The 24,969-nt window shown below is 47.6% G+C and overlaps 4 protein-coding genes and 1 pseudogene across 4 annotated transcripts; 2 read left to right on the top strand and 3 right to left on the bottom strand.

The window, feature by feature from the left end:
- The first annotated feature begins 287 nt into the window (after window positions 1-287).
- LOC124688099 lies at window positions 288-999 on the top strand. Its single transcript, XM_047221815.1, has 2 exons — window positions 288-664; window positions 757-999. The coding sequence occupies exons 1-2, from the start codon at window positions 421-423 to the stop codon at window positions 843-845; spliced, it is 333 nt and encodes a 110-aa protein (XP_047077771.1). The 5' UTR covers window positions 288-420; the 3' UTR covers window positions 846-999.
- Window positions 1,000-1,608: 609 nt separating this feature from the next.
- LOC124688100 (binding partner of ACD11 1-like) lies at window positions 1,609-4,644 on the bottom strand. The gene is made up of 5 exons (XM_047221816.1): window positions 4,540-4,644; window positions 3,237-3,349; window positions 3,068-3,143; window positions 2,616-2,699; window positions 1,609-2,505 (listed from the first exon to the last, which is right to left on the bottom strand). Exons 2-5 carry the CDS (start codon window positions 3,341-3,343, stop codon window positions 1,609-1,611), a joined length of 1,164 nt encoding a protein of 387 aa, XP_047077772.1. The 5' UTR covers window positions 3,344-3,349; window positions 4,540-4,644.
- A 1,852-nt stretch (window positions 4,645-6,496) lies between these two features.
- Window positions 6,497-7,008, top strand: LOC124688101. Its single transcript, XM_047221817.1, has one exon. The coding sequence runs from the start codon at window positions 6,548-6,550 to the stop codon at window positions 6,815-6,817; it is 270 nt and encodes an 89-aa protein (XP_047077773.1). The 5' UTR covers window positions 6,497-6,547; the 3' UTR covers window positions 6,818-7,008.
- A 349-nt stretch (window positions 7,009-7,357) lies between these two features.
- On the bottom strand, window positions 7,358-8,201 carry LOC124690544 (annotated as a pseudogene).
- Window positions 8,202-8,310: 109 nt separating this feature from the next.
- LOC124692915 (oligopeptide transporter 4-like) lies at window positions 8,311-15,981 on the bottom strand. Its single transcript, XM_047226358.1, has 6 exons — window positions 15,431-15,981; window positions 15,181-15,278; window positions 9,860-10,438; window positions 9,529-9,781; window positions 9,253-9,435; window positions 8,311-9,158 (listed from the first exon to the last, which is right to left on the bottom strand). The coding sequence occupies exons 1-6, from the start codon at window positions 15,950-15,952 to the stop codon at window positions 8,523-8,525; spliced, it is 2,271 nt and encodes a 756-aa protein (XP_047082314.1). The 5' UTR covers window positions 15,953-15,981; the 3' UTR covers window positions 8,311-8,522.
- Window positions 15,982-24,969: the final 8,988 nt, after the last annotated feature.

A 24,969-nucleotide genomic window follows, 5' to 3' on the forward strand; every position in this document is an offset into this window, starting at 1 on the left:
CTACTTACACATTTTGTGTTCTGTGCAAATAATTAACCTAAATGTTGGTGTTTTTTGCAACAAGAAGCTAATGTTGTGGTTCTGTGCAAAAGGAGCACCAACATCTGGTGTTATATGCTAAAACCTCCCGTCGGCGGCTCAGTATTTTCCACCAGCTCTGCCGTCCGTCCGGTCCGACGTCCGAGTTATTAGGCACGCACACCGCAGCGCAAGCGCAGATATTTGTTCCGACCTTTTCCTTGGCGTGCAACTCAAACCAAACCAGATTAAACCGGACGGACCAGCCACCCGCTGCCGTTGCTTCCTTTCTCCCCGCATTTAAGCGCCCTCTCCCACCGTCAACCGCCCCGACCCAAGCCGCAGACCAAACGCGAAAGCTTCGCACCACCTCGCTCGCACCTCGCGCCCCGCCGTCCGAAAATGCAGAGGCAGCTCAACCTCTCGCCGGCGCCCAAGCAGCAGCAGCAGCACGACGGCGGCGGCGCCGGCGACGGCAGCGACGCCACGGAGGCGATCCCGCTGTGGGTGCCCGAGGCGTCCGCGGAGGGGAAGACCGAGAAGGCGGCCGGCGGCCGCGCCGAGCGCTCCATCCACCTCATCCCGCTGCTCACCTTCCTCTGCTTCCTCCTCCTCTTCCTCTGCTCCCACATCCCCTCCGCCTCCGGTAAGCGTCCCTACCACGCCTCTGCCTGCGCAGATCTGGATGCAGATGTTGATTTCCCTTCTGACGACGACTGTTTCCCTTTGACTTTTCAGATATGTCGAGCTTTGGCGGTGGCGCCAGCAGCGGCGGCGGCGGCGGCGGCGGAGGGAAGGCGGGCAACCGGAGGCTGAAGATGCTTTAATAGGCTTCTCTCACATCAAACTATCGCCTCCTTAAGTTTTGCTGTTCTTTGCCGGTTTCAGTCCGGCAGTATAATTTTACCTGCCGCTCAAACATTCAGCGGCCTATATTGTATTTGTACCTGCGCATCAGTAATGAGATCTGGAATTGTATGATTGCGTGCCTGCTTCGGTACCACCGTACCAGCATTCTTGATCGTTGGAGTTACTTGTTGAAACGAAAATAGAATCATAGCTTCACTGAATGATCTCTGCTTATGCAATGTGTTGATCATTTGATGTGAACCTTGGTGGAATAGGTGCAATTAAGCAACCCCAGTTGCAATGTGTGGTCCTGTGTAATGGATAATGATGGCCCAACAAATTAAGATTATCCACGCTTCATCTAGCGGCACAGTGCATAACCTCGATGATCCATATTCACATAGTAACAGTGTTTTAGAACAACCAGAATCTGGATGCAGAATGCCATTGGAGGGAGATTCTAGAAAAGACAAATGCAAATATATCATACTGCCGGAATCTAGAAAACAAACAGGTACCGTGGTTAATTTGTACAGATAATACAACTCCTGGCACCACTTCCCTTCGACAGATAAAACAAGTGTAGATCGACAAAACAAACTATACAAGACAAGAAATTTCAGTTGTAGCTGCACGAAAATACTACCAGAGACAACAATGACAAATTCAACAGTACGAGCTGAATCAAACTATCATCGGCATCCCACATCACTATACGCAAACACACTATCAAACAAATCATCAGATGAATCCCTGGGAAGCCTCAGGCTTCTTTGGAGAACTGCTAGACTTGCCGTCATCAGTGGCCACGCAGACAGGTATAGTTACAGGGCTGCCATGATTATGGGTGATTGCAACTCCAGTGTCTGGGTGCTTGTGCTCCTGCTCAGTTTGCTCAGCCATCAGAACACTTTCAGGAGTGTTGGCCTTAGGTAATTCAACCTCCTGGTGCTTATGCTCCTCGCCACACGTTTCAGTCTTTCCTTGCGCTTGGGCCTTTTCGGTTTCACCATTCTGATTTTTCAGTTCCCCTTTACCCATATCAGGATCTTCTGGCATGCTGGTCTTTGGACATTCACCCTCCTGATCAGCCATTTGTCCCGTTTCAGTGCTTTCTAGAGCGCGGGTCTTGGCTGGATCACCTTCCTGGCATTGTCCAGCCTCTTCAGAGCTTTCATGTAAATGATTCTTCGAGAGTTCAGCATCCTGATCGGCCATCATCTTTTCCTTGTAGGTTTCGGTGGCAGATGTTGCAACCTTGTTGTAGGCACCAGTTACCCATGCTGTCCCTGTAAGGATATATCTGTTACTCATGATCGCCGAACTAGCAGTAGAGACGGTCTGTTCTGCAGCTACCAATGCTGACTTGGTCTTCTCCGCAACCTGGTACTTCTCATCCATTTCCTTCATTTTCTCATTTACCACTAAGGTGCCGGTGCTGATCTTCTCGCTTAGGCCCAGACTCTTGTCAATGGAAGACACTTTAGCAGTTGCCGTCGATGTGAGCTGATGTGTCTCATCAAAAGTCTTTGCCTTTTCTAGGGCGTCCTTGCCAAGAATAAATCCCATGGCCAACATGGAACCAACAACATCCTCTGCCTTATGAAGAGCAGATTCTATTGCCCTAGGAGTTTTAGACTGACAGTGCAAAAACAGTATCAGGAGTTCTGAAACTACTGCTACAATTTTTATTGAGGTGAAACTAAAACAATTTACAAATCATAGATGTAAAGTTTGCATGATCCCACCTCTAAATCAGCTAAAACAGCTGCTGGTAGCTGGTAATTAGTGGCTGGGGTGATGATGATAGCCATGTCCACTATAGTCGCACCCTGCACAAACAAATCACATAGCCAAGGGTGTAATTGTACACTATTACCAATGAATATAGGAACATGACGAAAAGGAATTCAAACATGTGATGGTAACACTGTGTACACACTAAAATGGCACATAACATATATTAGCAGGGTGTTCTATAGAGTTGTAGATCCAAAGTTATAAACGGAAGCATAAAGAGCATTCCTAAGGAGCAAATTTGAGCCCATTCCCTTTTCCCAATCCAAAATAATTAATAAAGTGAACCCCAGGAAGACTTCAAGCGGTGAATTTTGTATCACAGTGAACTTGATTATGTCATGAGTCTGCCGTTATTACTTAAATAGTTGCAAAGGTTGTGCTGGCAGGTAAGAACTCATACTGTCAGAAGCATAGCCCTCTCAGCTTCTTGGTCACTTTTGAAGGTGATGTAGGCAAACTGAGACCGCTCGTCGGCACTGCAAAGCATTGCTAAGTTAACATAACACATATTATGTAATAAGTCTAAAGATAACAGCTGTATCAATTATCATGGAATATGTGGCACTAACCCTTGCATTTCAACATGTACGATGTCACCGGAAAAGGAAAAGAACTCCTTGATATCTCGTTCTGAAGCTTGAAGTGAGACATTGTGGACTTTTACTGTGCTAGCCATGCTTTCCTTGAAAAATGGAATGACCAGAATGGAATCATTAATCAGCATAATTTCCCAGTTTTAACTGCCTGAGCTAGCAAGACAGAACAGTGTACTGTATACTTTCCACAATAACTAAACAAAGACCAAATAGCGAGTTATCATTTGGAGCTTTCTAGACACAATTGAAAAATTAATTTCATGAAAGATAAATACGTAGTGGAAGATAACATCTGGGAATATCCACACTTCAGTTATCATACAGTTCAGTATAATTTATATAATGATGTCTTTAAGATTTCAACCAAATTTATAAACACTACAGGAAACGAGCACAACAGTCAGTTCTTAACTTGGGCCATCTGAACAAACAGAACCTAAAAATATGATACATGTTCAGTTGAGCATATGCCAATACGGAGTAAAAGGTCTTATATCATAGCAAAATGGAAGCACAAAATGTTTCATGATGCTTAAAATACTAGAAAACTGCATGAAGCACGGAAAGAGGGGAGAACATAAATGAGGTTAGAACTTAAAAGACAATGCATTAGGCAACAAACTTCTGTCTCCAGAGTTAGGTCCATTTCATGCAGAGAGTTCAGTTGTGCTCTTTGCCATTACTCTGAAATCCGAAGTATGTCAAAGCATCACTGTCATATGCGGAGTATATGGCTATTTTTCCTGATTTATTAAGAACTTCAATGATTTGAACCAATGTAAATGATCCTGATTCACGTGATAAAATGATTCTGATGACTAATTTCTCACAAAATAAAGAGCTTTCACCAGAGTAAAAAACCCGTCAATACCTCAAAACTTAACAAATTTCAAGAAATTAACCGGGAGAATTCTTTCTCTTCATAACTTACAAGACAAAAGAATGATTCATGAATAGAGCACTATTATAGCAGTTAAGGCCATAATGCATCATGCGAAACAACAAATAATACATGCATTTGGTAGGAAATCTGAAATGCTTAGGTACTAATGCATCCTCCGCAAAGGGGAATTTCCATCATCATTTTCCCTATTTCCTCACATGGCAAGAACAGCTCGGCAGACAACAAACATGATGCGTGATCGTGCGACCAATAAAATAAGATTTCCTAAATAGAAAGAGATGACAGAGGAGAAGGATATTCCGAATCTCAGATGCTCACATTACTCCACGAACAAAGAATGAAGAGCGTGGGAGAAGAGGACCTGGCTCTCACCTCCACGGATACGATCCAAACGGCCCCGAACTCCGATCACGAACTCGAACTGGGGTCCGGGGAAGGGAAAGGACGACGGGTTCCGTTGAGCGCCTTTTGCCGCCGGTTTCGCCGGAGAATGGGTGGTAATGCGGAAACTTGGAGGGTGGCGACGTCCACGTGCGGTGCCAGGAGAGGCCATCTTCCGTGGGCCGTATCTTGGGCCCTCAAAACCCAGTCAGCCATTTTGGTGTCTCAGGCCTCTCAACGCTTTCACCTCCAGCATCTATATTTAATTTTTGAAATCACACTATTTCAAATTGCGTGTTTAACTTCGCTATCACTGAATGTTGTTTTTTTTTTTGAGAAACACAGTACAAACGCAAAGAACAATTTGTGCTGTTTTTTTATTTGCGAAGGAGTTTGTGTTGTTGTTCTTCAATCCAAAGTGAGAAGTACCGTTCTAACATGTATTGTTGCAAAAAATATCAAAGTTGTAGCATTCGAGAAAAAGATCATTTGCTGGTTGCTGCCTTCCATTCATTTTTTCAACAAGGGAGCACCCAGGCCTCTGCCCTTTTGTCCTAATACAAGTGAATGTATCGTCAAGCATGGCCGCAACAGCTAAGAGCATCTTCACCGGTGCCCCTAATAGCAGCTCTGCATCGAAAATGGACTTACACCGGCGCGTCCTGAAAGGTGCCGGCTAGTTTTCAAGCCAATAGAATTGCCGAAAACCCCGTGCTTGCCTCTTCGCGAAGGGCACGAATCGGACGCGCCGGCGCCTCGCGGCACGACGGTTTTCGCGGGTGGAGGCGCCTTGGCAGTGAGAGGACGCGGCGGTTTGCATCGGAAATGACGCGGGAAGATTGGTCGTCGGTGTTAATGGCCTCTCGCGCGGAAACCGAAGCGGCGACGAGGGACGCGACTGGCCATGCGGCGTCCGCCCACCAACACATGCGCCTTCAATGCGCGTACGTCGCTGCCCTTACAACCACCTCCCCCGCACTTCTCTTCTTCCCCGTCTACCAACCCTAGCCGCCGCCACCACCATTCTCGCAGACACCCACCTCCCCCACGCACCCCACCAACGCGATGGCGCACAACGACGAGCCCAGTGACGGCGGCACACTCCGCTCGCTGCAACTGACCTACGACAAGGCGGATATACTGTACTGGCAACACATCCCCGTGCCAGTACAGTACAAGCTGCCGCACGGGTGGCATGTCTCCAACACCGGCTTTGCAGTGCCACCGCCGCCACCGGTAGGACCAGAGATGCGCACCCTCATCAACGAGCGGCCGAACCGTATGACGCCGGTGGAGAGGAACCTACCGACGAACGCGGTCAACAGCCCGTAGTGGCCACGGCGCTTCGAAGAGGACCGCGCCATCGAGGTCGCGTGGGTGGCCAGCCGCCTGAGCGGCTGCTTCAACAACGTCGGCCGCCGTGCCTGTCACGGCCACGACGTCGACGCCACGTTGCAGTAGTACGGCTACCGCCAGCGCGCCCGCGGCGACCCACCGCGTGTCCCACTCTACTTCCCGCAGGCGGCGTGCATGGCGCCGGTGGCGCCATCTCTGCAGAGCCCACCGGCAAGGACGACGGCATCCGGGAGCTCGCGCACCGGATCGTTAGCAGCCGTCGACCGCACATGCTCGACCGCGCCTCCTTCGAGAGGCATCGTCATCCGCAACGGGGCGAGGCACGCGTCTTCAGCTCCGACCCGTCTAAAACCCTAGAACTCCATTTCTATCCGAGATTCCTCCTGGAGCAGAAGTGCATAACAGGTCAGACAAAAATAAGACGACCCATCTTCTGTGGGCTGGCTCTTGGCCCGGAAAAGCCCAGTATCTTACTCCTGATGCCCAGTAGGCCCATCGATGTGCCGAGCAGCACTGCAGGAGTAGCCTCTGTTCTGTTCTGCTTTCTCCCTTCCGCCTCCAGCACCCAACCGCGAGTCCACGACGGCGAGCGTGTCTCTCCTCCCAGACCGATACGGCGGTGTGGCTGGCGAGGTGGTGGAGGATGGCGAAGGCCGGCGGCGGGCTGATCTGGGCGACGGCGGAGGACCTGGCGCGGAACCGGCCGGTGGTGCTGTCGATGTACCGGCAGATCCTGCGGGCGCTCAACTCGCCGGCGCTGCCGCTGGGCCACGCGGCGCGGCTGGCTAAGAAGGCGGAGTGCCGCGCCATCTTCATCTTCGGCGCCGAGGAGAGGTCGCTGCACAACATCCGGGACCTCCTCGACGCCGCGCGCCACACCCTCGGCATCCTCAACCGCGGCCGCCTCCCGTAGAGCGAGAGAGTAGCCCCCTAATCTTAGCGGGTATGCTCGAATCGATTGTAAGATTCTGTTCGTCTTCGTGCTGTTGAATTGGATGGCTAGTTTGACGGCATGAATTCGGAGCCATCTGTTCCCTAGTTGTTTCGCTATCTATGTATACACTGCAGAACATGAATAAATATATGTTGCAGACCCAAAAGAAACCACTTATCATTTATCACTGGATGTTGATGATGAACAGTTTGTGTTACTATTGTTGTTCAATTAAATTTGGCATGAGCTGTTCACAGAGGTATTGTCGCAACAAGTGTCATAGTTGTAGCATTCAGGAGCTAGCGCACATTTGTAATACTAATACCCAAGTGACTGATATATCACACCACTGCTGCTTGATAGTTTTTGCCTTTGCTCGGCTAACTGTAAATTTGACATATAACCTTTACACATAGGAGGATCTGTACAATAGAAATCTATGATATATGACACTAACACAAGCGGAATGAATCATGGCTAATCTTGCAGCTGTACCTTGAGGTATGAAACAGATTTAGCTTAGAACACAGGGCACACCCTAGTTTCAGCTGGATGTAGACTCGAGTCTATCCCTTTAGCGGTGGGGCATGTGGCCAGAGGACAGTGCTCGCCGGCCGTGCCCCACCAGTTGACTGACCGGTTCTCCATGGTCAGTGTGAAGTACAGCAGCACCACCATGAAACTGATACCTGCATCGAGCGTGGCTGAGAGGCCGTAGTTGTACCTCTGCCACCATTTCTTATGGTACCGGAACACGAAGAAGTTCAAAATGGTACCAATAATCAGCCATACGTTGTAGTTTACGGATGTCGCTGGCGGCATGTTCGCTGTAGCGCCGATGAGCACTGGTAGGTTTATCACTAGTATCCACTTCTGACTGGGGAATATCCTGTGGAAGATGTACACGATGACAGGGTGTGCTGCGCCGATGAGAAAGAACCAGTTGACTGCTCCATAGTTACCACGTGCCCTGAAAATGCGCTTTTGGCCAACAAGGCCCCAGAAAAACGATGCATCAAAGAGGACGCGGTCACCTGGGCATGTCCATGGGTTGTCAGCTGAGAGCTCCTTGTCCTGGCAGACGGGATGGAATCAAGTAGCCACCATGTCACACTGAGGTTAACTGTCCCAGCGCGCTATCTTCCTCTTCGGCGCCGAGAGAGATCACTGCACAACATTCTTCAACCGCGTCCCTAGTCTCACTGGGTATGCTCGAATCGATTGTAAGATTTGTTTCGTCTTCGTGCTGTTGAATGGCTAGTTTGACGGCATAAATTTGGTGCCATTTGTTGCCTAGTTGTTTCTCTATGTATACACTGCAAAACATAAATGAATATATATTGCAGACCCAAAACAAACCCATTTTGTGTTATTGTTGTTCAATTAAATTTGAAACATGCTGTTCACAGATGTATTGTTGCAACAAGTGTCATATATGGTTGTAGCATTCAAGAACTAGCACACATCTGTGCTACCCAAATGAACTGATATATAACACTGCTGCTAATAGTTTTTGTCTTTGCTTGGCTGACTATAACCTTTACACATAGGAGGAGCTGTGCTCTCCCTCTCTCTCCTTTGCTTGAGAGTACAATAGAAATCTATGATAATATGACACTGACACAAGCTGAATGAATCATGACTAATCTTGCAGCTTTATCTTGAAGCATGAAACAGATCTAGCTTAGAACACGGGGCACACCCTAGATTCAGTTGGATCTAGACTCAAGTCTACCCCTTTAGCGGTGGGGCATGTGGCCAGAGGACAGTGCTCACCAGCTGTGCCCCACCAGGTGACTGACCGGTTCTCCATGGTCAGTGTGAAGTACAGCAGCACCGCCATGAAAGCGACGCCTGCGTCGAGAGCGGCGGAGAGGATGTAGTTGTACCTCTGCCACCATTTCTTCCGGTACCGGAACACGAAGAAGTTGAAGAAGGTGCCAATGATCAGCCACGCGTTGTAGTTGACGGATGTCGCTGGTGGCATGTTAGCTGTAGCGCCGATGAGCACTGGCAGGTTTATCATTAGTATCCACTTCTGACTGGGGAATATCCTGTGGAAGATGTACACAACAACAGGGCCTGCTGCGCCGATGAGAAAGAACCAGTTGACAGCTCCATAGTTACCAGCTGCCCCAAAAATGCGCCTCGGGCCAACAAGGCCCCAGATAACCGATGCATCAAAGAAGACACGGTCACCGGGACATGTCCATGGGCTGTCTGCTGCGAGCACCTTGTCATTGCAGATGTTCGGGATGGAACCAAGTAGCCACCATGCCACGCCGAGGTTGACTGTCCCAGCCACAATTGTACCGGCGAACTGGGTAAATACAGAGCGCCAAGGTTAGTAAATGTTATCTTCCTACATGTGACTCCTTTGCTTACAAGGTGGGGACATTTAGTGGTTTAATTACCTGAACAATGAACATCGATCTGGGAGGTATCTTCATATAGTGGCCGAGCTTGAAGTCTGAGAGGAAAGAAACCGCCTGGCTCATGCTCATGTATCCGTACACCTTGAAGCAGACATTGGCGATGGGGTATCCAGGCATTATCAGCCCCATGGCATACTCAGTGATGACATTCAGACCAGGTGTCTGTCCATCAATTTTTTGTTAGCTTTTCTTGCAGAAACCATCAAATGCAGGGGAAATGGAGAATACATTGAACATTCTGAAATAGTTACTTGCCTGGGCTGTGGTTGCACTAATGATGCTTATGGGGAGGGTGAAGATGAAGGCCATGCCACAGGCGAAGATGAGGCCCCACCATGGGAGCTGAACCTGGTCATTGAGGACAGTGCAGAGGATGAGGGACACTATCAGCGCCAATACCGTCAGCGAGTAGAACCACCATGCTGGTATGTCGTCGTACTTCCTCATCAGCCTTGTGTGGATGTCAGGCTCCTCTTGCTTTGAAGCTTGGAACCGTTGATAGATCTCCCTGCAAATTGGTGTCTCTTTAAGGTTCATAAACCACATGTGTGTCTGTCTATTCATGTACAGAGTTGAGAGCTCTTACTTCCCGTAGAAGATGGCGACGTGAGAAATGGTTGCGGCAATGGTGGCGAAGCTGAGCCCGTAAGAGAGTGCAAAGAAGGTGCTGAGGTTTACCACACCGAGCTTTCCATACGCGACCTTGTCAAGCTGGAACCGACTGTCCACGATTTTGGTGATATCATAGAGGGATCCGTTGGACATGAAGAGGTGCGAGGAGAATATGGGGAACGTCTTGGCGTGGTAGAGGTCGGTCCCCCAGTACGCGGTGGGTATGATGATGTAGATGAAGAAGGCGTAGCCGATGGCGATGTTGGCGGTGGCGAAGAAGGGCGAGATGAGCGGGCTGAAGAGGAAGGAGGAGACGGCGGTCCAGTCGAGCGTGAATGCCCCGAGGCCCAGGCCGTGCATGCCGGAGCCGAGCTGCTGCGCGGTGACGGACTTGGAGAAGACCCAGCACACCCAGGACACGGAGGTGAGCACCGGGAAGAGGTAGCCCGGCACGACATACCACGCGAAGCTGCAGATGAGCGCCACCAGGAAGAACTTTGAGCGGGATATCTGCCGCGACCCCTTGGGGAACTCCTCCTTCTCGTGCAGCGCCCTGGTACATTCAGAGGGGCTGTTAGTGCCACACACACACACATGCTATGAAGTGTAGAAGACTTCCACAATGCAATGGATTCGAAAATGCTGACATGTAAACAAAGCAATTCATCAGTCATCAGTTCATGTCATTTTTTTTTGGCGAGAAAGTTGTATCATTGATTGTATGGTGCTCTACATACAGAAATGCAAATCATAAAACGGCCCGATGCGCAACTTTTTTCTATATAGGAGTTTCTGTTTTGTGCAAGATGAAAAGTTGTGGACATATATTGCAAAACCATTCTCCCAGTCTTCCTACGTTTGTGTATCTGTAACCCATCGATCCCTGGTTATAAAAGCTAGAACTAACCCTGGCTGACCACCACGTTAAGTAAGACAACCTTGCAGTATGATACACTACGACCAGACACGATAACAATTGATTCCCAATTGGTTTGGTTGCCACGATGGATCGTGTACTCGCTGTCAGGATATGCACGCAGGCGGCTCACTTAACTGGAAAGATGGCGCGCAAGCATGTGCGAGAAAGTACGCGCGTCTTTTCTGGACAAGTTGGAGTCCTGGACCACGATAACGCAACACCATTGTCTACTCCATCCATCCAGTTGCACGCAAATTTCAAACAAACAATCGCAGAGGTCACCCTCTCCCCTAGAAGAGGCCTACCAGAACTAGAAGAAAAGAGTCAAAAACTGTGCAGTGCACGTTAGGCGCTGCAGCCCCAATTCGCGTGCGTTCACATCACAAATTCATACCCCTCGTCGCGTGCTGCCAATTTTCCATCACAAACTTCCGAAGGCTGCATTGGCCGACTGCCAAATCTGGAGCCGCAAATGGAGATTCCTCTCTCCGGCGCTGACGACGGGGACGAAACGCGCCGCCCATGCCTCCAAGCGGCGTCGCCGTCGGTCTCTTTTCAGTGGGGGATTCGTGGACTCGATGGAGTCTATAATGTGCCGAGACGTCCCAACCGTCTTGAAAGCTACCACTGCTTATAGTCTTTGGTCTCGACGAGTTGCTGTCATGTATGCATGGCGAGTTGATCATCATGAGTCTAAGATGCCGGAACATAAGTTGACGACGAGCGGCAGCCCAACTGTTTCTGAAAGCTATCTGCACTCAAACGAACTGGAGGATGCCGTCGGAATGCCGCTGGTCTAAATATAAGACGATTTGGCAAGCTGTCATTCTGGCAAAGCATCTTCTATTAGTGAACGCAGTGAGTAAGTACAAGCGACTATCATATTTGGGAGCATCTCGTTTCTCTGATGAAATGGATTGTGGCATTCAGTTTCAGATGATAAAAGATGCGTATCAGTGGAGGTATCGGCATATTATTAAACGGCAGTCGTCTGACTAGAGTCAGATATCCCTGGACTGGTTAGTGTTAATGGTAGGTGAGTTGCAGGTTGGTTTAGAGGAGTAAACTAGTGCCAATTGGCGCAAGATGGGGTTCCTTTGCTAGTTCATACAGAAAGGGTTCTGTGCTGCTATACTGCATCAAGAGAATATATACAAAACTTTTGGCATATATAGAAGGCAAAGTGGCAGTGACTGGTGGGGCCTAACTAGTAGATTCATATCTCTGTCATGTGATCGGTCGATTAGTAAACCAGAAACCAAAGCTGGACATCACTCTTTTGGTTAAGGACAACCTTGGCCAATAAGCCTGCAACAATGCAACTTGATTCCACAAAAAGGCCTGCCACTCTTTTCTTGTTAGTTCATGGAAATATTGAGACTCTTTGATTCAACTGGTTTTCGTATAATTTGGGAGAATTGGGATCCCTAAAGTATTTGTGGTGTGTGGTAGTTTGTTCGATTTGTATCCCTGTGAGAGGTTGATTATCTTTTATAATTCGTTTATAGTCTATTTCCCAAGAATTCTTACATTGATTGATGTCTTGGAAAATCCATGTGGTTTACTATGTGCAATCACATATATTTTTGGTATAAATTCCTACTCAAATGAATTATCTACTCAGCCTCTTTTCAAAGGAACCTGACCTAACAATAACCCAGATTAAGATCACACATTTCATCCTTTGTCAAACCGGGCCCTGAAAATAAGACAGGACCCAAGCAGGCCTTACAAAAACGTTGACCAATGGGAGAATGATCCCTCCCTTGGCTATACGTTGTTAGGTAGAAATGAGACTCTCCCCGCGGATGGACGCTAGGATTATAACCCGATTAAAGTTCGCTCCTCCCGCGAAATTACCGCGTGATGGGGATTCGAACCCGGGTGGGCTGGCTGCGCACTCGCCTTGCCTTGCCACTGAGCTGGAACTCAGTTCTCCAAGCAGACCTTACTATGTGTCTATGTCTATGCGACCCGCAATCATATTATCCACCCACCCATGTTGCTTTTGGATGAAAATAGGTCTTTGTAAGGGAGTAAAACCTTTCCACCCATAACCATAATTAGTTTTCTTTCAACCATTCGTACACCTAATCAGTCGGCTAGATAACGCCTACCAAAGTTTGATGGGAAAAGCAACAGCTTGTCTGCATTTGCATCAGCGTAACCCGTGTTTTAAAACATAACGTGCCCTTGGTGTGCGGAAAGACAGTATTCTAAACCAACTGAAAAGCCAAGTTGCACAACTCGGCACTATTTTCTTCTGAAAGAATGCATCGAGCGACGTAATAATTCGGGATTCAATCAGCAGCAGCAACTTATCTATCCATCAATCCAGTGGATATACTCCCATATTCATGGTAGGGTCTCTCGGCATCGTTAGTGTCGAAAGGACTATGAAAAAGAAAAACGAAAAGAGATCATCCAACTGAGATGCATGTCAGTGTCTCGCTAGCTGTAGTACTGTAGTTTGTCAGATTTTGTGCCTAAATAGTAGATTCATATCAGTTTGTCGTACGATTAGTGAACCAGAAACCAAAGTTTTACATCACTCTTTTGTTCATAGACAGCCTTGACCAATAAGCCTGCCACTTGATTCTAAAAAAGGCCTGCACTTCTTTAGTTCAAGAAAATATCGAGATCCTCTTTGATTGAAATGGTCTTTGTATAATCTTTGGAGAATTGTGACCCTTAAAGTATTTATTCTATGTGGATAGTTTGATTTGTAGCCTTGAGAGACATAGATTATCTTTTAAATCGTTCATACTCTGTTTCCCAACAATTTTTTACATTGATTGACGTCTTGGAAAATTCGTGTGGTTTTAGTATGTGCAATCATGTATATTTTTGGTACAAATTCCTACTCCAACGAATTAACTATACTCCCCGCAAAAGAAAAACGAATTAACTATACTAAGCCTATTTACAAAGGGATCCGACCTAACAATAACCCAGATTAAGGTGCCAGGCTAGCTATAAGCATCACACATTTCATTTTGTCAAACGGGGCCCTGAAAATAAGACAGGATTCAAGCACACACCTTACTATGTCTATGTGACCCGCAATCACATTACCCCACATCCATGTTGCTTTTGGATGAATTAGGTCCTTGGAGGGTAGCAAGATCTTTCCACCCATAACCATAACCATAATCAGTTTTTTTAAAACCACTCGTACACCTAATCCGTCGGCTAGATAACGCTTACCAAAGTTGCTGGGAAAAGCAACAGCGTGTCTGCATTTGTATCAGCGTAACCCATGTTTTAGAACATAATAATAACGTGCCCTTGGTGCGCGGGTAGACAGTTTTCTAAACCAACTGAAAACCCAAGTTGCATAACTAAGCACTATTTTCTCTGAAAGAAGGCATCGAAGCAACGTAATAATTCGGGATTCCAAGAGCAGCAGCAGCGGCAACTTATCCATCCGAGGAAATTGCATATACCAGCAACACTTGGGGCAAACCTTGCGCAAACCAGTGACTTGAATTTGGTTTTGCACAAACCAGCGACTCTACATGCAATTCATTGCATATCGCTGTAATGATCAGATTACAATGTCAAAACAACAAATTTGGCAGCTATCTGTTGCTTGGTGTGTGCTGGGCGTGTGCTAACCCCATGGTTGACACTTGCTTTGCTCTAGATTTGCCACTTCTACAATTATCTAAAAAGGAGAAATGGTTGACACTGGTATATGCAATTTCCTCTATCCATCCATATCAATCAGTGGATCTGTGGATGCTATCACCCATGTTCATGGTGGGGTCTCGTCAGTGTCGAAAGGACTACGAGAATGAAAAGAGGCCATCTAATTCGCTAGGTGTAGTACTCAAGTTTGTCAGATTTTGTCCATCGCCTTTCTTTTAAAATTGATGGCCTGGGCCGGGTCAGATTCTCCAATCTGAAGCCACTTAACTAACACCTGAATTGGCTGGTGATGACTGATAATACGATGCATATGCACAAGTTGTTACTAGAAAAATGATGGTAGTAATAACATTATAAAACTAGCTGGCCGAGCTTTGGGTTCTATTGCTGGTTTTGTCACTAGCTTTAGTGAGTTTCTATATCAATATCGTCGAGAAACTTTGGGGAAAAGGTACCATACAAAGTGTCTTCCACACCTGTACGACTACTGTTTCTATCTAGGCGCCAAACGGAAAGATACAACGGCCAGGGGACAAAGCAACTAACCCAGCCGGGCGCCAAATTAAGAAAGAAGCGGTGAAATCTTGGGGGGGAATTTTATGAACGCAACGCTTTGTTCGCCGGCCTCCGGAACGCGAAACCAAATTCCGACCAAATCCACGGTCATAACAAGAAACGCAAGAAAGCAAAGATCACTGGAGTGGAGTAGTGAGGGAGGTGCTCACCGGAAGAGCGAGACCTGGACGAGCGTGGTCGGCCACCACATGTGCGCCGGCTCCACCACGTACTTGCGCATCAGCCCGGCCCACCCGTAGCCGAGCACCTGGATCGAGTAATTGACGGCAAAACCGGAATTAAGATTGGCCGGAGCTAATTGCGGTGGCTAGTTAATGGCCGTTAATTAGGAGAAATTTCAGGAATAATCATCTTCTTGCGTATACTCCGGTGACTGCGCCGACGTAACGTGGTACCAACCTGGGTGGTGATGATGAGGAGCCACGCGGCGAGGAAAGAGATGGAGCGGTAGTAGTATGCGCGGATGATGTCGACGATCCCGACGGCGTAGGCGTTGCCGTTGCCGAAGGCGTATCCGGCATTGGCGAAGATGGAGATGAGCACGTGCTCCTTCATGTTGAAGGGCCCCGGGTTGAGGCTCCACTCCCCGCCGCCGAGGAAGGCCGGCACGGGGAAGCTCCGGCGCGGGAGGACGCGGGCCATGAAGTGGCCGATGGGCAGCGACGCCACCTGCACCGTGATCTGGGTCACGATGAGCGGCTCCGTGCGGTAGGAGAAGAACTGGTTGAGGAAGCTCATGAGCGCGCAGGAGAACAGCCCGATGGTCCACATCCGGAACGTCCACACCGGCAGCGTCGGGTCGTCGCCGTTCGGCACCGTCAGCCGGACCTGCTCGATCGGGGACGTCTCCTCCTCCTCTTCTTCCGCTCCCTTGCCGGCGCCGGCGGCGAGGCCGCGCTCGTCCGCCGCTATCTCGCCCATTGCGTGAGCCGGTTTAATGGCCGCTAGCTGTAAACTGTGCGAGCTGTACCGTGGTTTTGGGAGCGGAGGTCCGGCGCGCGGGTGCGTTTATATGGAGCGGTCTCGCAGGTCGCAGCTGTGTGCGTGCGTGATGTGTCCAGATTCTTTGGACGTGCGTCAGTCCTGTTGTTGATCCGCGGGCATTTACAACGCGAAAGGAAGGCAGTAGTAGATGCAAGATTCTATACGTATAAAGGCTGGAATCTGGCTGCCCTACGTATGTTATGTGAATCTTGTCCGATCTGGATACTGCCATACTAAAATATTTCCTCCCAAAAAAGCTTGTTTTTAATGTCCTCCTAAAATGGCGCCAGCATCATCAAAATAAGGAGAAATATAGTGCGATAATGTCAGGCGCAAAACTTTCAGGTCGATTCGGACGTAAGAGCATCTCCATCGGCAGCCGCCTGTCAGCCACACACCAACAAAATATACATCTTCTCCCCAAAACCTCGTCCCCTCCGCCGCTCATTTCTCCCGCCAGCCGCTCAATCTCCCATCCAGCGTCGAACCCGAAAAACCCTCGCCGTCGCGCCATGCCACCGAAGAGAAGGGCTCCGGCGAAGGCAGCGAAGGCACCGACGAAGGCGCCGTCGAAGACGCGCACCGTCGCGCCGAAGGAGAAGCCGGCGACCATGTCGCAGGAGGACTGGGAGACGGAGAAGCGGTGGACTCTGCGGAAGCGTGCCTGAGCATGGGCGGCGGCCTGAACAGCATCTCGAGCTCTCCGTCGTCGCCGGGTTACTGCGCGGGGTACACCGCGGACGCGTCGTCGATCTCGCAGATGGATGGCCGCGCCCGCTACTCCCCCGAGTTCGGCGACAGCGACATTACGGTCGACAACAACGCCCCGTTCTCGCCAGATTCAACGGCTCGGGGCAGCGGCGCCTTCCGCTTCCCTCGAAATGTTGTTGCATATGAATAGATGCTCAAAGCCCTCGAAATGTACAAGCACCAACACGAGGACAAAGACTTTCCGTTTATGCATTGCTTCAACAAGCTCCAAGGTTGCAAGAAATGGGACGACCTCCTCCATACTCTCTTGAAGGACGGGGAAGATGGGCCGGTCGATCCAGCCGGCGTCTCCACCGAGCGCCCCATTGGAAACAAGAAGGCCAAGGCCGACAGGAATGCGGCGCCGGTATTGGCAGCCATGGACGCCTCCATCGAGAAGATGATCACCTCGTTCTCGATGGAGAACAAGGAAGCTGCCGATAGAGCTGCCGTCGTGTGGAAGGCCATCCTCGACAAGCAAGACGCCAAGATCGAGTTGGAGAGGGAGAGGGTGGAGGCGGCGAAGATGGAAGCTCACGCTGCTGCCATGAAGGCCAACAACGAAGCGACGCAGCTATCATTGGCCAAAATGTCTCAAGAATCGAAAATCTTGATGGCCGACATGGAGAAGATGGACCCCTTGGCACGGACGTGGCACGAGATGTACCGCGAACGCATCGGCCAAGAGGTGATGGCGGCGCGAGCTGCGTCGGCGTCTCCCCCGGCACCGTCCATGTCTACCCGGCACCGTCCGCGTTCATGTCTCCACCGCCATCGTCCGCGTTCATGTCTACCCCGGCACCTTACGCGTTCATGTCTACCCCGGCACCGTTCGCGTTCATGCCTTCCCCGTCGATCGTGGATCCTGTTGCAGCGACGGAGTTGCCGCCGGCCGCCGATAAGGAAGCCGTCGAGGTTGCGCCGCCCGTGACCTCCTTCGTGTGGTCATGCGATCATTTGACTTCAAAGCCCTTTTTTGCGCCGGAAACGGCGATCTAGTGGCTGTCTGTTGGCCCAAACTTCTTATTCCAAAACCTATTCGTATTTGGTGGTCGTGTGTTGGCCCAACTTTATATTCGTAGACTTATTCGAATTTCTATGATTGTGTTTGAGATTTTAAATTTAAATTATCTATCGGGGCCACATGTTTGGGGGCGCCGGTGTGGGAGTAGCTCCCCCAAATAAAGAATGTTGTGTCGGTATCCCCAAACAAAGGTACCGGTACCACTGCCAGCGTCTATTTAGAACGCGCAGGTGGAGATGCTCTCAAAACGGAGCCGGTGCATCGGCGACGGCGAGCCGTCTCTGTCCGACGTACCGGGTAGTCTATTTGGGCCTCGACGCCACCGGCACGCTGCCGTGAAATACGTGTGATGCTGGGTGGTGGGCGCCCGGCGATTGGCCGGAGAATGCTAATCAACACCTCGGTCTGTCTGTACTGTAGCTGCAAGCCTATAACCAGCGATTATTTAACCATTTGCTCAGTCCAAGTAATTCTCCGGCGGGTCCGATGCCACATTGTACTTCTCGACCAGGTCAGTGTAGGTAACTGGCTATGACAACCTTGATGACGAAGAAGTATCACACCTATCCTTAGTCAGATACTCCGCAAAAACCGTAAAATAACCGCCACTTTGCAATATTAGATCCAGAAAAATGTTGATTCCACAAATTGGGCCGCCATGTAAAACTTTTTTCTGGTAACTGTAAAACAAGGCCTCCAAACATAATATCTGCAGCTTGGAGGTCAAGATATACGGTGAACTGCAAACCAGAAAAAAAAAACTATTGGCGGGACGGAACTCTCAGAAAGGCATCGTCGCTAGACTCACCGGAGTCTGGCCAAACTTCCAGCGGGGATGTCCGATTCATGCGGCAAACTCCACTTCTCGGCGAGGAGGTTTAAACCCCCCATGTCGTTTGTCGATCTCGAACGCGGATCGTGGTTGGAGCTCGCATCACATGCAAGAGCCGGAGCTCGTGCTAAGAAGGCGATGGGGCGGCGCAAGACGGCGTCATGAAGCAGCAATTGCATAGCAAGCAGCGCAGCCTTGACACGCAACTGATGACTCCCAAGTGCAAGACATCAATTGTAGTACTTTTCAACAAGAAAAGTTGTCAAACCCACAAGGAGCTGAAGGTATTGGTTAGCAGATTTTATAAGCAAACACTAATAGAGTTTTGGTTTTCTCAGTGTATAATTTGCAATAAAATAAAATGAAGAAACTAAATAGAAATATCTAAATGCTCTTAATGAGAGAAAGTCCAATTCTATATGCAGCAAGAGGATAAGCTTAAGTATGTGTGAGTTTATATGAGACAAGCGTTCCCGAGGGTGGCATGAATTTACTAGCATTAGAGTTCTACACAACATGGTAAATATTTTTTCAAGTTTCATTTCCTTAGGGGTGGAGTCTAAATTAGGTGCAATCATAGATATGGCAAATACACCCCTTATGATGGGTTCTAGAGTTATTTTCATGTGCAAGTATAGGAATCATTAAGACATAAATGTCCCACCATAACAATAAGATCATTGGTCTCCAACATAAACCCCTCTAATGCAACTCAAAGCATTGGAAAACGGTTTCAGTCATTCCGTCTCTTCCAACACTCATTTATTACATTAAAGTGAAGCCCTATGATCACATATATGTGAAGTAATATGGGGTCGACGTTCACATAAAACCATCATAGAACAACATACAAGATAAAAAAAAACTTAACCAAATACTCATTGCACATCATATAGAATCATAGCAAAATCATCATATGCCCTCAAGAACACGGGGAACTAGTCACAAGTGTCAAATATGATATGGACCAGAGGCATATGATTACAACACAATCTGAATATATAATATCTCCACCAAATAATGACAAAGTCAGTAGACTAGAACGTTTGTATGCACTTGTAAATAGCATTAGTTGACAACCTAGCTATGGTGTCATCATTATCCAAAATATAGGTTAAGGGTAAAACACCCTTACAATTAGAAAGATTGAGGTGATTATGATGGGTTCTTTGTACTTCTGAAAGTGTTGATGCGCGTGAGACACACGTCCGTTGGGAACCCCAAGAGGAAGGTGTGATGCGTACAGCAGCAAGTTTTCCCTCAGTAAGAAACCAAGGTTATCGAACCAGTAGGAGTAAAGGAACACGTGAAGGTTGTTGGTGGTGGAGTGTAGTGCAGCGCAACACCAGGGATTCCGGCGCCAACGTGGAACCTGCACAACATAATCAAAGTACTTTGCCTCAACGTAACAGTGAGGTTGTCAATCTCACCGGCTTGCTGTAAACAAAGGATTAGATGTATAGTGTGGATGATGATGTTTGTTTGCGAAGAACAGTAAAGATGTTGCGGTCAGAAACCCACCGGCGGGCAGCGACGGGCAACACCGTAGAGCCGGGAATCTCCCAGGACTGCGGCTGGCCCTGGTCCCTCCGAGCGACGGCCCGTAAAGCCTTCGGCACGCACGTCCGATGCTGATGCAAGGGCGTGCCACCTGACCTATACCTGGTCAGGAAGGTGTTGGATGATGCCTCGCTTAGTTTCCTGCATGGCATACACGTAAACATTAAATACGAGCCTCGATCGGCTCTCAGGTTATCCTGTGAATCGGCTCAAAGAGCCGATCCACCCATGATGCGTACGAGGTGTACGATCAGATGCTGGTCCTGCTTGATCAAAACAAAGCTAAAACGACCTACTACGATTTAGGGTTTTCACCGTATAATTGGAACATCCTACTCGTGATTGAGCCTGGCGGCCACGCACGGTGATCGTAAACCGACCCTAGACAAGGCCTAAAAACCAACACGAAGTTGATCCTCGGAACATCCTGTCTAGGGCTAGCAAACTACACCCTACGCGCCACTTGGATCCTTCAACCCGTTTGTAAGGCCTAACGATGCAGATATTAAACTAATCCTTGAAGAATCAAGGAGCAATCATAACGGATCGGATCTACTAAATAATGATCAAGCGGGGTGTCGCCCTTACACCCAAGATAGGTGTAAGGGCGGCTAGATGCCTAAGGGTTGCACGACAATAGCATATGATACGAAGAACAATGCTAACCCTAAAACATCTATGATAACTACGTTGCTCGCCATCAAAAAGGCTTCAGTACGAGCAACGCATGAACGATGAATAAACGTGTGCTGCCTAGATCGCAAGATGCGATCTAGGCAGCATGGTGCTTACCCGGAAGAAACCCTCGAGACGGGGGAGTTGGCGATGCGCCTAGATTGGTTTGTGGTGAACGTGATTGTTGTTTATTTCATAAACCCTAGATACATATTTATAGCCCGTAGACTTTCTAATGTGGGAATAATCCCAACCGGGCACGAGCCCAAACTCTATCTAACCGACACGTATCCTATTATGGTACAGATACACGGGCAAGCTAGCCCAAACTTTGTATACAAGGCCGATTCATGTATTTCTTCTATGTATATTCTTCAAGCCCATCTTCAATCGCGGCCCTGATGTCTACGTTCCCCCTCCTTTCCTGTAGACAGTGTTGGGCCTCCAAGAGCAGAGGTTTGTAGAACAGCAGCAAGTTTTCCCTTAAGTGGATACCCAAGGTTTATCGAACTCAGGGAGGAAGAGGTCAAAGATATCCCTCTCATGCAACCCCGCAACCACAAAGCAAGAAGTCTCTTGTGTCCCCAACACACCTAATAGGTGCACTAGTTCGGCGAAGAGATAGTGAAATACAGGTGGTATGAATATATATGAGCAGTAGCAACGGTGCCGAGAAAATAGCTTGTCGGCGTGTAGTTGATGGTGGTAGTATTGCAGCAGTAGTAACGCAAGTAAAACAAGTAAACAAGCGATAGTAACTCAGCAGTATTTAGGAACAAGGCCTAGGGATTATACTTTCACTAGTGGACACTCTCAACATTGATCACTTAACAGAATAGATAAATGCATACTCTACACTCTTGTTGGATGATGAACGCATTGCGTAGGATTACACGAACCCTCAATGCCGGAGTTAACAAGCTCCACAATTTGTTCATATTTAAGTAACCTTTAGTGTAAGATAGATCAACAGACTAAACCAAGTACTAGCATAGCATGCACACCGTAACCTTCATGCATATGTAGGAGGAATAGATCACATCAATACCATCATAATGATAATTAACTCCACAATCTACAAGAGATCATGATCATAGCCTACGACAAGAACCACACGGTGCACACACTAGTCACCTTTACACACGTGCGGGAGGAATAGAACTACTTTAATAACATCACTAGAGTAGCACATAGATGAATTGTGATACAAAACTCATATGAATCTCAATCATGTAAAGCAGCTCATGAGATCATTGTATTGAAGTACATGGAAGAGAGATGAACCACATAGCTACCGGTACAGCCCCGAGCCTCGATGGAGAACTACTCCCTCCTCATGGGAGCAGCAGCGGTGATGAAGATGGCGATGGAGATGGCAGCGGTGTCGATGGAGAAGCCTTCCGGGGCACTTCCCCGTCCCGGCAGGGTGCCGGAACGAGTTCTGTCCCCGAATTGGAGTTTCGCGACGGTGGCGGCGCCCCTGGAGTCTTTCTGGAGTTTCGTCGAACGTGTCGGGGTTTTCTGATCCAGGGGCTTTATATAGGCGGAGAGGCGGCGTCAGAGGGTCGAAGGGCTGGCCAAACCCTAGGGGGGCGCGGGCCCCCCCTAGGCCGCGCCGGGTATGGTGTGGTGGGCTCGTGCCCCCCTCTGGTCCCTCTCGTGTGTTCTGGATGCTTCCGGGGATTCTAAGATCTTTGGCGTTGATTTTGTCCGATTCCGAGAATATTTCGTTACTAGGATTTCTGAAACCAAAAACAGCAGAAAACAGGAACTGGCACTTCGGCATCTTGTTAATAGGTTAGTTCCGGAAAATGCACGAATATGACATAAAGTGTGCATAAAACATGTAGATAACATCAATAATGTGGCATGGAACACAAGAAATTATCGATACGTTGGAGACGTATCGGCATCCCCAAGCTTAGTTACGCTCGTCCCGAGCGGGTAAAACGATAACAAAGATAATTTACGGAGTGACATGCCATCATAATCTTGATCATACTATTTGTAAAGCATATGTAGTGAATGCAGCGATCAAAACAATGTGTATGACATGGGTAAACAAGCTGAATCATAAAGCAAAGACTTTTCATGAATAGCACTTCAAGACAAGCATCAATAAGTCTTGCATAAGAGTTAACTCATAAAGTAATAATTCAAAGTAAAGGTATTGAAGCAACACAAAGGAAGATGAAGTTTCAGCGGTTGCTTTCAACTTATAGCATGTATATCTCATGGATAATTGTCAATGCAAAGCAATATAACAAATGCAATATGCAAATATGTAAGAATCAATGCACAGTTCACACAAGTGTTTGCTTCTTGAGGTGGAGAGAAATAGGTGAACTGACTCAACATTGAAAGTAAAAGAATGGTCCTCATAGAGGAAAAGCATCGATTGCTATATTTGTGCTAGAGCTTTGATTTTGAAAACATGAAACAATTTTGTCAACGGTAGTAATAAAGCATATGCATCATGTAAATTATATCTTATAAGTCGCAAGCCTCATGCATAGTGTACTAATAGTGCCCGCACCTTGTCCTAATTAGCTTGGACTACCTGGATTATCACCGCAATACATATGCTTTAACCAAGTTTCACAAAGGGGTACCTCTATGCCGCCTGTACAAAGGTCTAAGGAGAAAGCTCGCATTTGGATTTCTCGCTTTTGATTATTCTCAACTTAGACATCCATACCGGGACAACATAGACAATAGATAATGGACTCCTCTTTTAATGCTTTAAGCATTTGTCAACAATTAATTCTTTTCTCATTAGAGATTTGAGGATATTTGTCCAAAACTGAAACTTCCACCATGAATCATGGCTTTAGTTAGCGGCCCAATGTTCTTCTCTCACAATATGCATGCTCAAACCATTCAACTCAGTGTAGATCGCCCTTACTTCGGACAAGACGAACATGCATAGCAACTCACATGAAATTCAACAATGAGTTGATGGCGTTCCCCAGTAAACATGGTTATCGCACAACAAGCAACTTAATAAGAGATAAAGTGCATAATTACATATTCAATACCACAATAGTTTTTAAGCTATTTGTCCCATGAGCTATATATTGCAAAGGTGAATGATGGAATTTTAAAGGTAGCACTCAAGCAATTTACTTTGGAATGGCGGGAAAATACCATGTAGTATAGGTAGGTATGGTGGACACAAATGGCATAGTGGTTGGCTCAAGTATTTTGGATGCATGAGAAGTATTCCCTCTCGATACAAGGTTTAGGCTAGCAAGGTTATTTGAAACAAACACAAGGATGAACGGTACAGCAAAACTCACATAAAAGACATATTGAAAACATTATAAGACTCTACACCGTCTTCCTTGTTGTTCAAACTCAATACTAGAAATTATCTAGACCTTAGAGAAACCAATTATGCAAACCAAATTTTAGCATGCTCTATGTATTCTTCACTAATAGGTGCAAAGTATATGATGCAAGAGCTTAAACATGAGCACAAAAATTGCCAAGTATCACATTACCCAAGACATTATAGCAATTACTACATGTATCATTTTCCAATTCCAACCATATGACAATTTAACGAAGAGGAAACTTCGCCATGAATATTATGAGCTAAGAACACATGTGTTCATATGAACCAGCGGAGCGTGTCTCTCTCCCACACGAGCATGATGTAATCCAATTTATTCAAACAAAAACAAAAACAAAAACAAAAGCACACAGACGCTCCAAGTAAAGCACATAAGATGTGACCGAATAAAAATATAGTTTCAGGGGAGGAACCTGATAATGTTGTCGATGAAGAAGGGGATGCCTTGGGCATCCCCAAGCTTAGACGCTTGAGTCTTCTTAGAATATGCAGGGGTGAACCACCGGGTGCATCCCCAAGCTTAGACTTTTCACTCTTCTTGATCGTAGTATATCATCCTCCTCTCTTGACCCTTGAAAACTTCCTCCACACCAAACTCGAAACAACTCATTAGAGGGTTAGTGGACAATAAAAATTCACATGTTCAGAGGTGACACAATCATTCTTAACACTTCTGGACATTGCATAAAGCTACTGGACATTAATGGATCAAAGAAATTCATCCAACATAGCAAAAGAGGCAATGCGAAATAAAAGGC

The sequence above is a fragment of the Lolium rigidum genome, chromosome 2 (assembly GCF_022539505.1).
Source record: "Lolium rigidum isolate FL_2022 chromosome 2, APGP_CSIRO_Lrig_0.1, whole genome shotgun sequence".
Classification (NCBI taxonomy): domain Eukaryota; kingdom Viridiplantae; phylum Streptophyta; class Magnoliopsida; order Poales; family Poaceae; genus Lolium; species Lolium rigidum.

Coding starts and splice junctions, on each gene's coding strand:
- LOC124688099 (XM_047221815.1), top strand. CDS start 421: ATGCAGAGGCAGCTCAACCTCTCGCCGGCGCCCAAGCAGCAGCAGCAG. Junction 665..756: donor CCACATCCCCTCCGCCTCCG/GTAAGCGTCCCT, acceptor TTGACTTTTCAG/ATATGTCGAGCTTTGGCGGT.
- LOC124688100 (XM_047221816.1), bottom strand. CDS start 3,343: ATGGCTAGCACAGTAAAAGTCCACAATGTCTCACTTCAAGCTTCAGAA. Junction 3,144..3,236: donor GTACATGTTGAAATGCAAGG/GTTAGTGCCACA, acceptor AATGCTTTGCAG/TGCCGACGAGCGGTCTCAGT. Junction 2,700..3,067: donor AGAGGGCTATGCTTCTGACA/GTATGAGTTCTT, acceptor TTGTTTGTGCAG/GGTGCGACTATAGTGGACAT.
- LOC124688101 (XM_047221817.1), top strand. CDS start 6,548: ATGGCGAAGGCCGGCGGCGGGCTGATCTGGGCGACGGCGGAGGACCTG.
- LOC124692915 (XM_047226358.1), bottom strand. CDS start 15,952: ATGGGCGAGATAGCGGCGGACGAGCGCGGCCTCGCCGCCGGCGCCGGC. Junction 9,436..9,528: donor TTAGTGCAACCACAGCCCAG/GCAAGTAACTAT, acceptor ATTGATGGACAG/ACACCTGGTCTGAATGTCAT. Junction 9,159..9,252: donor GATCGATGTTCATTGTTCAG/GTAATTAAACCA, acceptor GTATTTACCCAG/TTCGCCGGTACAATTGTGGC.